General features: G+C 44.7%; 1 protein-coding gene across 3 annotated transcripts in view; it reads right to left on the bottom strand.

Annotated features, from left to right (window-relative positions):
* The window catches only part of ARMC2 (armadillo repeat containing 2), a 137,181-nt gene that overhangs the window by 104,153 nt on the left and 15,157 nt on the right, over positions 1 to 17,871 (bottom strand). For all 3 annotated transcript variants that reach the window (XM_045009147.1, XM_045009148.1, XM_045009149.1), the window contains 2 exons: positions 16,673 to 16,844; positions 12,405 to 12,612 (listed from right to left, as the gene is read on the bottom strand). In XM_045009147.1, the coding sequence (XP_044865082.1) occupies positions 12,405 to 12,612; positions 16,673 to 16,844 (380 nt within the window). The remainder of the gene's footprint in view (positions 1 to 12,404; positions 12,613 to 16,672; positions 16,845 to 17,871) is intronic.

The raw sequence follows: 17,871 nt of genomic DNA, 5'->3' as shown, positions 1-17,871 counted from the left end.
GTACGGCGGACCAACCGTGAGGGCATGGAGCTCGGACACCCGTCTTGCCGACGTAATTGCGACTAGGAAGGCTGTCTTCCAGGAGAGGTAGAGCAGAGAGCACGTGGCCAGAGGCTCGAAGGGCGGTCCCATAAGCTTGGCCAGCACGAGATTTAAATCCCAGGTCGGGGTAGAACGCTGCACCGGCGGGTACAAGCGGTCCAGGCCTTTAAGGAAGCGGGAAACCATCTGGTTGGAGAAGATGGACCGACGAAAGGTGGACACTGCTGCCAGGTGCACCTTCAAGGAGGAGACCGCAAGACCTTGCTCCTTAAGGTACCAGAGGTAGTCCAGGATGGTAGGGACAGGGACTACGAAGGGATTGAGGCCTCGTTGATCACATCAGAGCGCGAAACGCTTCCATTTCGCAAGGTAGGTGGAGCGAGTGGAAGGCTTTCTGCTCTCTAGCAGGACTTGCTGCACTGCCGCCGAACAGTCCCTCTCTGCGTGGGTCAGCCACGCAGGTACCAAGCTGTAAGATGGAGGGACTGTAGGTCCGGGTGGCGGAGTCTGCCGAAGTCCTGCGTGATGAGGTCCGGCCATAATGGAAAGGGAATGGGATCCCGAACGGAGAGCTCGAGCAGCAGGGTGTACCAATGCTGCCTCGGCCAGGCCGGAGGGACGAGTATGACGTGGGCCCTGTCCCTCCGAAGCTTCAGTAGCACATGGTGTATGAGAGGGAACGGAGGGAAGGCGTAGAGGAGGTGATCTGTCCATGAGTAAAGGAATGCATCCGACAGGGAGCCCGGAGAGCGACCCTGGTAGGAGCAGAACTGGTGGCACTTCCTGTTCCCCTTGGAGGTGAATAGGTCTACCTGGGGAAATCCCCACCGTTGGAAAATCGTGTGTACCACATCTGGACGAAGGGACCACTCGTGGGTGAGGAACGACCTGCTGAGATGGTCGGCCAGCGTGTTCTGCACTCCTGGAAGAAATGACGCTTCCAGGTGAATGGAGTGGGTCACGCAGAAGTCCCACAGGAGCATCGCTTCCGTGCAGAGGAGGGAGGAGCGGGCTCCTCCCTGCTTGTTCACGTAGAACATTGCCGTCGTGTTGTCAGTGAAGACTGCCACGCAGCGGCCTTGCAGATGGGCGCGGAAGGTGTGACACGCCAGGCGGATCGCTCGCAGCTCCCGGACGTTGATGTGGAGAGCGAGCTCTTGGGGTGACCAGAGACCCTGGGTGTGAAGGTCGCCCAGGTGAGCCCCTCATCCCAACGCCGAGGTGGTCAGGGTGACGGATGGGCGAGGAGAGCGGAACGGGACTCCTGCACACACGACCTCTGGGTTCAGCCACCAGCTGAGCGAAGCGAGTGTCGGTTTTGTGAGGGTGACTACCATGTCTATCGAGTCGCGGTGCGGGCGGTATACCGACGCCAGCCAAGATTGAAAAGGGCGAAGGCGGAGCCTCGCTTACGCGGTGACGAACGTACAGGACGCCATGTGGCCCAGGAGGCGCAGGCAGGACCGAACCGTTGTCGTGGGAAAGGTGAGAAGGTCCTGGATGATGGAGACCATCGTCTGGTGCCGAGAGCGAGGGAGGCAGGCCCTGGCCAAACTGGAGTCGAGGACCGCTCCGATGAACTCCACCCGCTGCGATGGAGCTAGAGTGGACTTCTCGGCATTGATGAGAAGGCCGAGGGACCGAAACAGGGATAGTATCTCTGACATCTGGTCCTTTACCAGCTGTCGGGATGTCCCGCGAACCAGCCAGTCGTCGAGATACGGGTATACGTGTATGCGACGACGGCGGAGGGCTGCGGCAACCACTGCCATGCACTTGGTAAAGACCCTCGGTGCGGTGGACAGGCCGAATGGCAGCACTGCAAACTGGTAGTGTGCGTTGTTGAGTACGAACCGCAGGTAGCGTCGATGGGGAGGGTAAATCGCGATATGGAAGTACGCGTCCTTCATATCGAGGGCGGCAAACCAGTCTCCCGGATCCAGGGAGGGAATGATGGTCCCCAGGGTGACCATGCGAAACCTGAGCTTGAGCAGGTACACGTTGAGCTCCCGGAGGTCCAATATGGGTCGGAGACCTCCTTTCGCCTTGGGGATGAGAAAATATCGGGAATAGAATCCCCTGCCCCGTATGTCGTGAGGCACCGCCTCTATGGCACCCAAGCTCAACAGAGTCTCGACCTCTTGTAGGAGGAATTGCTCGTGAGAGGGGTCCCTGAAGAGGGACAGGGAAGGCAGGTGGGAAGGAGGGGGCGAAACAAATTGAAGGCGGTAACCAGACTGGATTGTACGAAGCACCCAGCTGTCCGATGTTATTTGGGACCACACCGGAAGAAAGTGGGAAAGGCGGTTGTAAAATAAACGGGAAGGATCCGGTACAGAGTCTGATGGGCCGCCCTCGGGCGTCCCATCAAAAGGCCTGTTTGGGCCCTTGAGGGGCCTTGGAAGGCGCCTGGGTCTGGTTGCGCCTCTTGCCCGACGGTCTACGGCGATTCAGGCCGGGACGCCGGCTATTATAGGGTCGCGACCTGGGTTGATTAAAGGGCCGGTAGGATTGCTGTCGGAATGAGCTTCGCTGGGTAGCCGGTGTGTGCATGCCCAGAGTGCGAATGGCAATTCGACCGTCCTTTAGGGTCTGAATTCTGGAATCCGTCTTTTCCGAAAACAGACCCTGAGTGTCGAAGGGGAGGTCCTGTAAAGTATACTGCACCTCCGGTGGCAGGGTGGAGGACTGCAGCCAGGAGATGCGCCTCATGGTCACTCCTGAGGCCAAGGTTCTGGCACCCGAGTCCGCCGAGTTCAGAGCTGCCTGGATGGAGGACCTGGAGGATTTCTTGCCCTCTTCCAGGAGGGCCGAGAATTCCTGGCGTGAGGCTGACGGCATCAGCTCCGAGAATTTCGCCAGAGACACCATGATGTCGAAGGTGTATCGGGCGAGGAAGGCCATCTGGTTGGCGATCCGGAGCTGGAGACCCCCTGCTGAGTAGACCTTTCGGCCCAACAGATCCATGCGCCTAGCTTCCTTCGATTTCGGCGCTGGAGCTGGCTGGCCATGTCTCTCCCTGTCGTTGACCGACTGGACCACGAGCGAGTCTGGTGCAGGATGGGTATACAAGTACTCGTACCCCGTGGGAGGAACAGAGTACTTCCTTTCTACCCCGCGGGCGGTGGGAGGGACGGACGCTGGTGACTGCCAGATGGTAGTGGCGTTCTTTTGAATGGTGCGTATGAATGGTAACGCCACACGCACTGGGGCCTCAGTCCCAATTACATTAGTCACCGGGTCCTCATCCTCCACGACCTCCGCCACGGGGAGGTTGATAGCCTTTGCCACCCGGCGAAGAAGGTCTTGGTGGGCCCGCAAGTCAATAGGCGGAGGGTCCGCCATAGATGCTCCCGCCACTGCCTCATCTGGCGAGGACGACGAGGATCGACCTTGGACCACAACCTCTGAAGGTGGTTCCTCCATGGGGTGGGCAGCTATCTCGGAGCGCGGATGGTCCACAGGACCAGGAGGTGACTGGGCTTCACCTGGTGGTGATGGGGGCGGCCTGCTTACTGTGGCCTCCGGCACCCTGCGTTCGGAGGCTGGGGTCCGCGGGGGGCCAGGGAGCCCGTGAGCTTCGTACTGGGCCCAGGGGACCCAAAAGCCCCACTGCTGCGCACCGTGGACTTGACCCTGCGGGGCAGTTTGAAGATGGCTATAGCTGTCTGCCCGCGAAGCAACCGAAGAGTGACGAGACGGCCACGGAGGAGCGGAGGCACTCACGGACTGCGCCGTCGATGCTGGCAATCCGTCCCCGTACGGTGCTGAGGATCGGTGCCGGTTGTCGCGGTGCCGAGACGGAGAGCGGGACCATCGACTGCTGCGGTGCCAGGAGCTCGACCGGGATCTCGACCGCCGGTGCCGGGAGCGGCTTCGGGAGTCACGGTGCCGGGAATCGGACCTCCTGCGGTGCCGACGGGCTGGCGACCGGGACCGGGAGCGTCTCCGGGAGTGCGACCGGTACCGCGATGTTGAGCGGTACCGGGACTGCGACCGGCGCCGAGAGGGCGAACGGTACCGCGATGGTGAGCGGTGCCGAGACCTGGAGCGGCGTGACGGTGACCGTCTTCGGGACCGGGATCGAGACCGAGACCTGGAGCGCCGTCTATCCCGTCCGTCAGGGGAAGGAGGCCGTATCATAGCCGGCTTACCCGCTGACTTAACAGCCTGCACCGGCGGTGCCGGGGGCCGGAGGCTCGGTGCCTCTGTGAGCTCGATGAGCTCTCTCGCCGTCGAGAACGTCTCGGGCGTGGACGGGAGCTGTAGCTCGACCGCGGTTGGCACCAGGGAGCATGGTGGTACCGGACTCAACGGCCCTTGCGGCGCCGGAGTCAATGGTACCGTGCACGGTTTGTGCACCACCACAGCCGGTACCGGAGGCGTCGGTGGTGGCTGGGCTAAAGGTCCCGGAGGATGTGGTTTCGAGGTCGTCTTCACCGGCTTACGTTTCCTCGTTGGGGAGAGGGAACGGTGCCGGGTCGCCGGTGCCGGTTGCAGAGGTCGAGGAGCCTCGGTGCCGGAGCGGCTCGGGGCCGCCGGTGCGCTGCGCGCCGATGACGACTTCGGCGCCGGCGGGGTCGGTGCGGGAGGCTGGAGCGTTGCCTCCATAAGGAGCTGCTTTAAACGACTGTCCCGCTCCTTTCTTGTTCTAGGCTTAAAGGCCGTGCAGATAGGGCACTTATCTGGACGGTGGGTTTCCCCGAGGCAGCGCAGGCAGGAGTCGTGCGGGTCCCCAACAGGCATGTGCCGCTGGCAATTCGCACAGGGCTTAAACCCCGGTGCCTTGGGCATGAGCCCGCACCGGTTGCGGAAGAAGAGGGGTAAACCCCCCTTATTCCCTTATCTTATACTATAACTAACTAAACTTATTCAACTATACTAACAACTAAGTAAACTAAACGACTATGTACACGCAAGAGTAGAGAAACGCTAGGGCTGTGGAGGAAAGGGAGCACTCCACTGTTCCAATTGGCCGTCACGGGAGGTAAGAAGGAACTCAGGAGCGGACGGGCCGGCTGGGGTATATATCCAGCGCCATGGCGGCGCCACTCCAGGGGGCGCCCAGCCGGCCCGCCGGAGTTGCTAGGGTAAAAATGTTCCCAAGAGCCGTGCACGCGCGGCGCGCACACCTGACTGGAATGCATAGGAGCAATCACTCGAAGAAGAACTTCATTTCTGATAGAGCAGATATTGTGCTCTGTCCTAGAACTGCCCCCCTCCCGCTCTAATCCTAAATAAAATGTTCTGTTGGATAGACATCGGGTTGATCTTTGGAAAACATATTACAAAGCCCTGTCTTTGAAAGCCTTGCATCACTTGACCAGTTGGTTCTTCTACAAATCACACTCAGACAGTTGAAAAAGAGGACATTGAAAGGGTAGATTACAGTAATTCCTGGAGATCTGAACAAAAAATAATTACTACCACCAGTGTCTTACTGAAAGTTCTGGAAGATGGCCAGCCCCATAATGAGATAGCAGGATACTGGACATATTCTGACGAGTGAAATTTAGAACACCTGTGTCAAGGTCCGACACAAACAACTGCTACATTAATATAGGTACGTACTTAACACGCACACACACACAGAGCCATTAAAAAGGCCCTTATTTTCAAAAATGTGTGCGATATCCAATGCCCACACTTTACTTTGGATACTTGAGTGCATGGTGCTTTACAAAATTAAAAGACATGTTGCTGTCCTGAAGACATAACAGTCTAAGGCTCTGATCCTGCACTTCACTGCACCAGCATAAGGCCCATAGAAGTCAAGAGGACATAGTGTACCTGCATACAGTAAACCACACGGTCAAGGCATCAGTAAGATAAATGTCTGAGTGAGATAATTGAAGGAACCAAAGGGCAGTTTCCAGCCTGAAACTGGATCTTTTGTTTCATCTTTTGAGGTCAAACACCACAGTACTTTTTAGGACCAAATATGCAAAAATGTACAATAGCTGCATAAGAACAGCCATACTGGGTCATAGCAATAGTCCATCTAGCCCAGTATCTTGCCTCTGACAGAGGCCAGTGCTAGATGCTTCAGAGGGAACAAACAGAACAGGTTAATTTCGAGTGATCCATCCCCTGTCACTCAGTCCCAGCTTCTGGCACTTGGAGGTTTAGGGATATCGAGAGCATGGAGTTCTGTCCCTGACCATCTTGGCTAATAATCATTAAAGCTTCGAGTTTGTCACGGAGATCACGGATTCCGTGACTTTCTGTGACTTCTGCAGCGGCTGGTGCACCTGGCTCCCCGGCAGCTCAGGCAGTTGGGGCAGTCTTGGGCCACTGTGTCCCACTCCCCCAGCAGCAGCAGGGGTTTGTGTTTGGGTGTGGGAGGGGGCAGGGGCACGGGAGGGGGTGAAGCGGGCTCTCGGCAGCGCTTACCTCAGGGGGCTCCCTGGAAGCGGGGCATCCCCCTCACTGCAGGCACCGCCTCCAGAGCTCTGGGCAGAGGCAGCCCCCCCCCAACACCAGCGGGGGGTCCCAGCCATACTGCCTGCCCTACCCAGCACCATCGGGGGGCCCAGGCTGTGCGCCGTCTCCCACCCCCAACACCTCCATGCCGCCACCCAAGCAACCATTCCCTCCAGATTCAGTCAGGGGTATACAGTAGAAGTCATGGACAGGTCACTGACCGTGAATTTTTGTTTACTGCCCGTGACCTGTCCATGACTTTTCAAAAAAATACCTGTGACTAAAACGTCGTCTTAATAATCATTGATGAACCCATCCTTCATGAACTTAGCTAATTCTTTTCTGAACCCCACAATACTTTTGGCCTTCACAATATCCCCTGGCAAGGAGTTCCACAGATTAATAAGCAGCAGGTTATATACTTTACATAATGCATAATTTCATTGGGTGACCTAGGTCCTGTGTCATGTGAAGGGGTAAATAACATCCCTAGTCACTTTCTCCATACCTTTCGTTATTTTATAGACCATCATATTCCCCTCCCCCGTCGGCAGCTCTTTTCTAAGCTGAAAAGACCCTGTCTTTATAGTCCCTTTTCACATGGAAGCTGTTCCATACCGCTAATCATTTTCATTACCCTTCTCTGCACCTACTTCAACTTAAGGACACGGGACTAATACAAAGGAGAGGAAAAAACTCCTATTATACAGCTGGAGAAAACTTGTTCAAGAACAAAATGACTGGAAACCAGATTTTCCCTAATTGTCTTAAGACAAGTACTTAGAGCTCTAACTGAAGATACTGAGTGTTATGATTATTCAGGTTCAGCTGCCTCTGATATTAGTTTCCATAATTCAAACTTGGCATATGATGTAAATTATTTGGATTGTCAGGCAGATTTCCATGGTCAAAGTGATAGGTAGCTTCTAACCACTAAGTTAAAAGGATGGACAAGCATGGAAACTATAGCCAATCAATAAATTACAAAGAAGAAATGAAGCCAACAAGATTTTATTGAGAATTAATCTTGCCGACTTAAATTCTCAATACATGTGAAGACCTATTTGAAGAAAACAAAGTTAACTGATTCTCATCCACCCCTTTTGTTTTTTTAATATATTTTTCTAGCACTCTCCCACACTTTCTGCAGGTTTAATTATTGAATCAGACCGTGTATGTTTTCTGGAATATAATTTAGAAGAGTCTTATCCTATGACCTAGATATATCTTCTCTACTACAAATCCATGCTTCTCTGATAAGTTATTAGTTACCTTTTAAATAGTTTTTATTCATTCAAGCTCTAAAGTTCTAATTTCCCTACTCTGAAATCCTTATAGAAATAGCACCCTTTTCTCAAGATAATTTTGACATAAAGTACCTGGCCTCCTACGCTGGTCACTAATCAGCAGGGTGGATAAAAATCCATGATTTAAAAATAAATAAATAAAATAAAAATCAGATTTTATTTAAATCAGACTGATAAAAAGGTTTTTTCCTCAAAAAGCAATCTAAAGATCGTTTTAATTAAGATACATCTTTGAGCTATAATGTCTCATCATGGAATAGGGATTATAAACTCTAATTCTGTAGTATGAGAATATATTTATCTAATGTTTAAAAAAACTTTTGTAAATGACTTCCAATAGTTCCTGGATTAGGGACTCAATTTTATGGGGTTCCAGGGGCTTTTGTATAGATTTAGGTTAATCTTTCTATCTACCCAATGGGACTCAGTGCTCAGTCTAGAAGAAACCATCAGAGATGCTTAGTTTTGCAATTCTCAAACTGTGGATTTGTGTCTCCAGAGAACATGCTTGTTAACAGCAAAAATGTTTTTATTTATTTATTTAGAGATGAGAAATAACAGACCTCAACCCTATTGTCCCTCTGCAAATTTGTGTACACAGAGTTAATCCCTTACCTCTCTCTAAAAGTACAAAGTTTCAAAAAGTTCAATGAATAGAAGAAGATCGTTGGGGTGGAATAGATCTGGACAAGGAGAAGAAGTCTGGAGATAAATGTGAGAAGGGAGGGACAGGCAGTAGAAACAGGAGTGGAATTGTTTGAGCAGCATATTCCCAAAGTCTTGAGGTCTTTCTGAGTGTAGCCTTCATTGATTTGAGATCTACCATACCATTCTCTCACTAGAAGGGAAAACATATCATGGCAGCAGGCTGTAAAAGAGACCCAGTTTGGGAATATGAAATATGTTTGCTGATGATGTTTTAAAGAAAGTCACACCAGTGAACTGGTGGAAGTCACTTAAGCACTTGGATTCAGAGACTGTTGAAGTGATAATCTCACTTTTAACAGCAGTAGCTTCTTCTGCCGGTGTAGAGAGAATATTATTTTCCTTTGGACTAATTCATTCCAAACTGAGAAATCGTTTGGGACCTGAAAAAGCAGGAAAGCTTGTTTTTCTTTCCCAGATTATGAACCAACAGGAAAATAAAGGTGAAGATGACTGAGTTAGCTGCAGAAGCCAATATTTTAAGTTTCTCATGTTGACCTGTCTGACATAGTCTATTTATTTAATTTTTTTAAAACTATTTCATTTAACTATTTTTAGTTAAAACAATTTTAACAAAAACAAACGTGATTTTAAAAAACTTGAATGTTTAACTAAATTCAAAAATTCATATGCTTGTTTTGTTAAAATAGCATACAGGATGTTTGCTGTTGAAGAAAAAAATCCAGAATACAGAACGTTGTTGTTTTAATTAAATAAAACAATTTAAATGTCTGTCTAGTGATGTTCTCCTCCTAATATAGCGTGGCAAGAAAATCCTCCAAATATTAATGATTAACCTGTTGAATTGGAGATATTTATGAAATCATAGGGAGGTGAACTATCTGCTTCAATTACCTTTGGTAAATGAAATAACCAAACAATCATTCATTTTCTGATATAGCTGTAAAACTAATTTGAAAAGTTTTCACAATATCACTTTAAAAATGTATAGTGTGTACCTTCTAAAAATGACATCTACATCTATCTCTGAGTTCTGAAGAATATGTATTAAGGTTATAACAATCAACAAGAATGCACTTTTATGTAGCAATCCATGATTAAAATTGAGTCTTCCTGACTAGTAATTTAAATCAAATCCACCCTGCTAATCAGTTGCAAATTTAATAAAAATGTTTAGATCTTTTGTCTCTTCTCTTTTATTCATTAATCTGTAATATTCTAACAATAGCTAAGGGCATAGTTCCCACCACTGCACTGTCCATAATACATACTGATTTGTATTTGAAGATTGCCAGGAGAGAGCAATTTATCTGATACTGAGTCGTGAATAACTATTCTTTTATCATCATCTGCAAAGTTTCTTTTTTTTCCCCCCTGAGCATTTGAAAACGGTCTGAGGGAAGGAAAAAATGTACTTAGATTGCAAACTCTTTGGCGTAGGAACTGTCTTCTTGTTCTGTTTGGGGAGTGCCTAGTACAATGGGTTCATGATCCATGAATGGGGCTCTTAGATGCAAGGTTAATATAAATAATATTATAAGTATTATATTAAATAAATAATAATACTTATGATAATAATGTTGTTACTGGTTGGAAAGAAAGGGATTGCTGCAGTTTGATTATAGTGAAAGGAATTTTGGATAATTGTATTTATAAACACACGTATAAAAGTATACATATTTTGTTCGTTGATGTGAAATTCTCAATCAACAGCACTGGAGAGAGCGTAGCACAATGTTAGGTTTCTGTTTTTTAAATTACACTATCCAAGTTGCAAGATGTAATGACAGAGATTCAAATCCATGAGCACCTTCAAAACATGAAAGGACACGTTAATGTGGAAATACTTAATCTGTGAGAGGCTGTGCCAGCTACACCATTTTTACAACTGAAATTGCCAGAGGATCCATGGATTGATACTTATTGCAACTTCAAAAATGGTCACATTGTATCCTCAGAAGTGAAAAAAAAAATTATATTCTAGCAGGCTGGAGAGTTTTAGGGAGGAGTGAAATGGAAAGAAAATCTAGAATGAAGAAAAGATGAGAAATCACAGTCCACTAACAGAATAAATCAGAAACAGAAAAACATGAATTTGAACAAACTGGAAACATATTTTACATGGAAAAAAACTCCTATTAATTAAAAGGACTGGTCTTCATATCAGCATAAACAAAGGGTCTTGGAAGGAATCAACCCATTTTTAAAAAATAAGTAGTTAGTCACCATCTGAATTGTAGTGATTATTACTAAGCAAAAACAGAACATTCTGTGGTTCAGACTACTGGACACTTCAGTCAATATGGCATAATGTGCCATATGCATGGCAAGCTGTATAAAAACTGTAGAGATTAATCAATTTAATAAAGGGTAAGTAAATAACTTTGTACAAGATAATTTTAGCTCACTGTACAGAACTTAAACTATTTTAGCATGCCTGCTAGTTTTACAATTATCACCCAGTTTGAGGTTCATTCTTCTCAATTATTAAGAACAGTAGTTGACAAACTTCTTGTTGTTAGGACCCTCTTGGGAACCATAACTAATTTCCAGGCATATACAGATATACACACACACCCACAGTGTTCAGTAATCTCCCTGTTCACCTCCCCGACCCTAACCCCACATTCTTTCAGATTTTCTTTCCCTTTGCTCCCTCTTTCAAAGATCAGGGTAGATGGGAGAGAGCTAGAATAGCTTTATTATGGAGTTATTGAAACAGCTTCATTACATGATGTTCACCAAATTATCCAGTATTATCATCAGGTTTAGAATTAAAGGATCATTATTTTACAGTAACAGAAATTATGCATTATGATGAATTTTGTGAGCTACTTATTACAAACTCTGCTAACAAGTTTACTGTAACATTTTATTAATATATTAGCAATAATTTCAGTATAGATCTATAGTAGTTACTGTGAAAAAGTAATCTTTTAATAACAGTTGCCACATCATAGTGGCCAAAATATCTGTACTTAGGTGAGTGATTTTCTCACCTAAGCATCAGTCATCTGTAGAGACTGTAGGAGATGTGTCATGTGTGCACCAAGTAGTTGCTTGCCCAAGGTAGTGATTACATCCTGGTATATCACATCCACTAGTGGGCAAAACAAAGAAATGGCAGGTTGATGATACTAGTGAATTCAGTGCCACTGAGTGTTACACAAGTGCTAATGGTACAAAGGACATCACAGTCCAGATACAGAAGAAATGGATTGTAAGCATAGTCTTATTTGTCTGTTGAAACACTGTACCTGTTAAGTCACTGCAGACATTGAACCAGAGGGTATGAAGATGAAAGTAAAGCTATTTAAAAAACAAAAAACAACCAAAGAGTACAGTAAATAAACTTAAAGAAAGCACTTCAAAATTTAGTATGCGTGTACACACACACAAATTTTGCTTTTGTTGATAGGGACGCTAGCACCAAGAAGTACACACTGATTATTTTTTGACACTTTATCTTCAATTTTTGTTCCACTCATCTTCTCTGAAGATAAGAAACTTGGAGTACAGAATGTGTAGCAACGTGGCTGTGAGGTATAAAAGGGACTATATACCCATTTTATATCCTGAATGTTACTAGCAGACCCACAGCTTTGAAATGTTAGTAATCAAATGAAATCAGAAAGTATATACATCTATTTAATTCATTCTTCTCATGTCAAGCAGGTATCCTTACCTATATTGAACTAAACTTTATTTTTGTCACAAGAGGAATAAATCTCTTTAGGATGGGGTGGGGGAGGAGGGAAATGATAAGTTTTTACTGAATATATCATTTTTACATATATATATATATATATATATATATATATATATATATATATATATATATATTATAGCAATATCAATGAATTTAAACAAAAACAAAAATCTTTGAATTCAAGCAGTTCTGTATATTTTGACACGACATATTATGCCATTAACTGTGACTGGAAAGAGAACAAAGTAAATACTGACCTTCCACTTCTGAACTGCAATGGAGATGTTGCTACTGCCCCTTTTAAGAAGTCTTGCTCCTCTGCCTTATTATGCTCATTGTAAATTAGTGGAATACCATCATCCTTAAAATTGGAGTGTGGACTTAGTTCTGCTAAACAACTTTTATTACTTCTCCTTGAAAGATCATCCATGGTAGCTGGTTCTTCAGAATTTACCCCCTCCTTATCTGCAAAAACCAGGAATAAATGTTTTGCAAAAATGTTCTTACAAGATGAAAACACAGCAAGGGGTCTTTTAAATGTAATATAGGAATTTTTACTTCATACTATCTTTCCTATTATCGCAGCAAGCTGACATCAATTAGAGAAATCTGTATCAAAGTAAGTAAAACACAATGTTCTACTTTGCATCAGAGATCTTTTAAGAGACATTCATTCTTAAAAAACAAACAAACAAAAAAACCTCTAATTTCTAAAGATACCCAATGTATTTTAAGGCTTTTGGCCTTTCAATTATTTTGAAACTTTTCGTTCCTCATAGAACTAGAAAGTATCACATTTTTCAGTAATAAGGTTGAGACTGCTGGCCAGAAATTGGATATAAAAAGTAATTTAAACAGTAGGTACAATTAAGATTAAAGGAAAACTCTCAAGGTTAACATGTCCCCAAAAGGAACCTACGCTAAAGCCAATGTAAATGTTTCCCTGATACTGAAAAATGTCTTAGTCCTGAAAAATAAAGGCTGCAGCAACATTAAATTCTCTTCTCCTCAACCAGACAACAAAGCAATATCCTGGTTGCTGGGATCTATGGATCAGATTGTAGATAGGCACACATGATAGGAGGGCATAAAATCACATGGTAAAAGCACATATTGTAGAATGCCTCTTTATATGCTTATTTTGGAGTAAGAACAAAAATGGGATAAACAGATTGGTACTAGCATACATTCAGTGCCTCACATTACAGTTTGGTTATTATACTGAATATAATGTCATTTTTATATTCCAAATGACCACTTGTTACAAAGTTTTAACTAATTTTCTTTAACTATTTTCAGGATAGCAATGCATCAAATAGTTCTTCCCCTCCTCACAATAAACTACTGTTAACACTTTACCATATTTAGAGTTTTTATAAACCTACACAAATAAAAGCACATAACAGAGTGCACATAATCATAAAAATGTAGGGCTGGGAAGGGATCTTAAGAGGTCATGTTGTCTGGCCCTCTGTGCTGAAGTAGGACCAAGTACCCCTCGACCATCCCTGACAGGTGTTTGTCTAATATGTTCTTAAAAATTCTTCAGTGATGGGGATTCCACAACCTCCCCTGGTAACCTATTCCAGTGCTTAATTATCCTTATAGTAAGAACATTTTTCCTATTATCTAATCTAAATCGCCTTTGATGCAGATTAAGATCATTACTTGACTACTCTTTTAGCAGTCTTTCAACCAGTTGCACGCCCCACCTTACAGTAATTTCTGCTAGATCACATTTGCCAGGTTTGCTTATGAGACTATCATGTGGAATTGTGTCAAAAGCCTTACTAAAATCAAGATATATCATATCTATAGATCACCCCCATCTACTAGGCCAGTAACCCTGTCAAAGTAGGAAATTAGATTGTCAAGAGCTAATTGTGCCAACAAGATCCATGTTGGCATTGGCTATTACTTATCATCCTATTATTCTCTAGATGTTTATAAACCGATTATTAAACAATCTTTTCCCATTATCTTTCTAGGTATCTAAGGGCTAGTCTACACTTACCGTCCGGGTCGACGCGGTGAGTTCGACTTCTCGGAGTTCGAAGTATCGCGTCTGATCTAGACGCTATAGTTCGAACTCCGGAAGCGCCGCGGTCGACTCCGGTACTCCACCACTGCAAACGGCGGTGGCGGAGTCGACCTTGGAGCCGCGGAGTTCGACCCCGCCGCGTCTGGACGGGTGAGTAGTTCGAATTAGGGTACTTCGAATTCAGCTATGCTATTCACGTAGCTGAATTTGTGTACCCTAATTCGAACCCCCTTTTTAGTGTAGACCAGGCCTAAGTTTGACTAACTGGTCTACAATTCCCTGGGTCCTCTTCACTCCTCTTTTTAAAGATAGGCACTATGTTTGCCCTTCTTCAGTCCTGTCATAGGTTTATTCCCCACTTTGAACTTTAGCGTCCACAAGATGGGGACCTGCATGGGCTCCTCTAAACTTAAATCCTAGTTTAGATCTGGTTCTCGCTGCCACCAGCTAGAAAGTCCAGTGTCTAGCACACTCCCTGTTCCCCCAAACTTTCCCAGGGGAACACAGATCCCAACTTCCTTGGATCTTAACACAAAGGGAAATAATCCATTCCCCCCACCTTCTTCCCCCTCCCCTAGTCCTTGGGAGAGATCTCCTTGATTCAAACTCCTTGAATCAAAACAAAGAGGGATTCACTTTTCCCCCCTCCCCTTCCCCTGAAAATCCAAACAAGGGAAGAAATCAGTCAGGTTCTAAAAAGAAAAGATTTTATTAAAAGAAAGAAAGGAAGTACACTCTCTCTGTAACACCTGGATGGAAAAATATACAGGGTCTAGCTTATAAACCTGGAGAGACTTCCCCCCGTCCTTTCTCAGAATAATCAAAGTAACAGCAAACAGAAATAAAGATATTTCTCCAGCAAACACACAATTGCAAATGCAGAAATTAATTATAAGACTAATCCGCCTTTCTAATACTCACTATACTGAATAGTAGAAAATACTTCAGGAAAACTTGGAGAACTTGGAGATATGTCTAGCCCCTCTTAGATCCAAAGAGAGAACAACGACCCAACAAAGAACACAGACAAAGATTTCCCTCCACAGAGATTTGAAATTATCTTGTCCCTTGATTGGTCCTCTGGTCAGGTGTCCGTCAGGTTACTGAGCTTGTTAACCCTTTACAGGTAAAAGAGACCTTAACCCTTAACTATCTGTTTATGACAAGTCCTCTAGGACAGTGGTTCCCAAACTTGTTCCGCCACTTGTGCAGGGAAAGCCCCTGGTGGGCCGAGCCAGTTTGTTTACCTGCCGCGTACGCAGGTTCGGCCGATCACGGCTCCCAGTGGCCACGGTTCACTGCTCAGGCCAATGGGAGCTGCTGGAAGTAGCACGGGCCGAGGAGCAGCAAACTGCAGCCACTGGGAGCCGCGATCGGCCAAACCTGCAGACATGGCAGGTAAACAAACCGGCCTGGCCCTCCAGGGGCTTTCCTTGCACAAGTGGCAGAACAAGTTTGGGAACCATTGCTCTAGGACATCGTCTGTCTTCCAAGAGTTCACAAAGATAATTGCTAACCATTCTGAGATTGCTTCAACTAGTTCCTTAAGTAACCTAGCACAATTTTCATCAGGCCCTGCTGACTTGAATACATCTTATTTATCTAAAAATTCTTTAACATATTAACTATTTTGGTTTGTGTTCCTTCTCCCTTGTTCTTAATATTTATTGTGTTAAGCATCTGATCACAATTAACGTTTTCAGTGAAGACTAAAGCAAAATAAGCATTCAACACCTGAGCCTTCTCGATGACATATCCTATTAGCTCTCCTTCCCCACTAAGTAGAGGGCCTACACTTTACTTCATCTTTTTCTTGCTCCTAATGTATTTAGTAAACCTCTTCTTATTGCTATTTATTGCCCTTGCTAAGTGTAACCCATTTTGTGCCTTAGCCTTTCTGATTTTGTCCCTACATGCTTGTGCTATTCTTTTGAACTTCTCCTTAGAATATACCCATATTTCCACTTTTGTAGAATTCTTTTTTTTAAATCTTCAGGTCATTAAAGAGCTCCTGATGGAGCATTGCTGGCCTCTTACTATCCTTCCTATCTTTCCTTCTTATTGGGGTAGACAATATTAAAGATACAACAGCAAACTCTTTGAGAAACTGCCAGTTCTCCTGAATTCCTTTTTCCTTTGGATTTTCTTTCCATGGGACTTTACCTACCAGTTAAATGTTTGTTAAAGTCTGCTTTTTTGAAGTGCACTGTCATTCTTCTGCTGCCGTCACTTTTTCCTTTCCTTAGACTCATGAAATCTATAATCTCATGATCACTTCCACTCAAATTGTCTTTTTTAAGCAACAGACACATGGGAGGCTAGTGATTTAGGAGCCTAAGTCCTGTTTTCAAAAATGAAAGTCAATGGGGATTTAGGCACCTAAGTTACATTTTTAAAATGGGACTTAGGTACTTTGAAATTTTTACTCTAAAACATCACATGGCTCTAGATTCAAATACTTGAATTATATTGAAATGCTCTTACTCTCATCAGGAAGAAATATTTTATCTGGAAGAAGATTTCCCTGAGAAGCTGTTCTACATAAGCGAGCCCGGACACTGCTGACTTTCCTAACCTCCATTGGGTCCACTGGAGGCTTCGGGAAGGAAATGGAAGAATCTTCATCTTTTGTAGGCGATGAAAGTAGTTTTGGCTTCTATTACAAAGAAAGATGAAGATCAGTTTTTACAACGATTATATCTCATTTGTATTTCCATATAACCTAAAATTAGCAAAATAAAACTTTGTAACATTCAACATATATTTTCTTCCAACTTCTGACCAATTTAGATGAGAATTAAACAATAGCAACCAGAAAAATCTAGTTTTCTTTTTTAACAAAAATCATAAACTATTCCATGCAACAAAAGAAGTTAGACCCAGTATGTCAGTTTGACCATAGAGAGCCAACAAAAATAGGTACCCAGGAAAGCATTTCTAAAACCAGTCCCAAGAGAAAATCCAAGTGCTAAAAGAATTAGCCATAAGCTAGTTTTAATTTGGAAATGAATTTATTAAATCTAAATAATATTTATTTTCCTTAAATAAGCCATCTACATTAAACATGTGCTCCATCACTAAATTAATTTTGTGCCCAATCTTGAAAGGTACCAAGTATGCACATCTCAAAAGAGACGGCCTGTTATTTGCAGTGCTACTTCTTTGGAAGTTGGCTTAATTTGTAGAAAATTAAAAGTACCCATTTGAATACTATTAATAGTAGATATGCCAATTCCTATTACACACTGTCCTGGGCACATGGATCCACACATCCATGAACTCTAGGCTACTGCAACTCCATATATTGGATGAAACTACAGGACAGTGTAAAAGCTCCATCTGGTACAACATAGCAGTCCATGTGCTTAGCAACTCAGATGTCCATGAATTCATCACCCTCGTGGCTCTGCTTTCTGCACTAACTCTCCATAAAATATAGAGTCCAGCTGAAAGACTCTGTTCTACTCTTCAAAGCTCTCCATGGGATTGACTCTAGCTACCCAAAAGATTGTCCCCACTACCTTAATAACCATTACCTCCAACAACAGCTACATTCCACTGGAACAATTAAATTTCCACCAACAGAGGCAAACTCATGAGCATGGAAGACAATTTTCACAGGAGCTGGACCTAGACTATGGAACCCACTCTCACAAGAGATAATGACAACCACAGACCTCATA

The sequence above is a fragment of the Mauremys mutica genome, chromosome 3 (genome assembly GCF_020497125.1).
Source record: "Mauremys mutica isolate MM-2020 ecotype Southern chromosome 3, ASM2049712v1, whole genome shotgun sequence".
Taxonomy (NCBI): domain Eukaryota; kingdom Metazoa; phylum Chordata; order Testudines; family Geoemydidae; genus Mauremys; species Mauremys mutica.
Note: the sequence above shows the minus strand (reverse complement) of the source record. Positions and strands in the feature narration are given on the sequence as shown.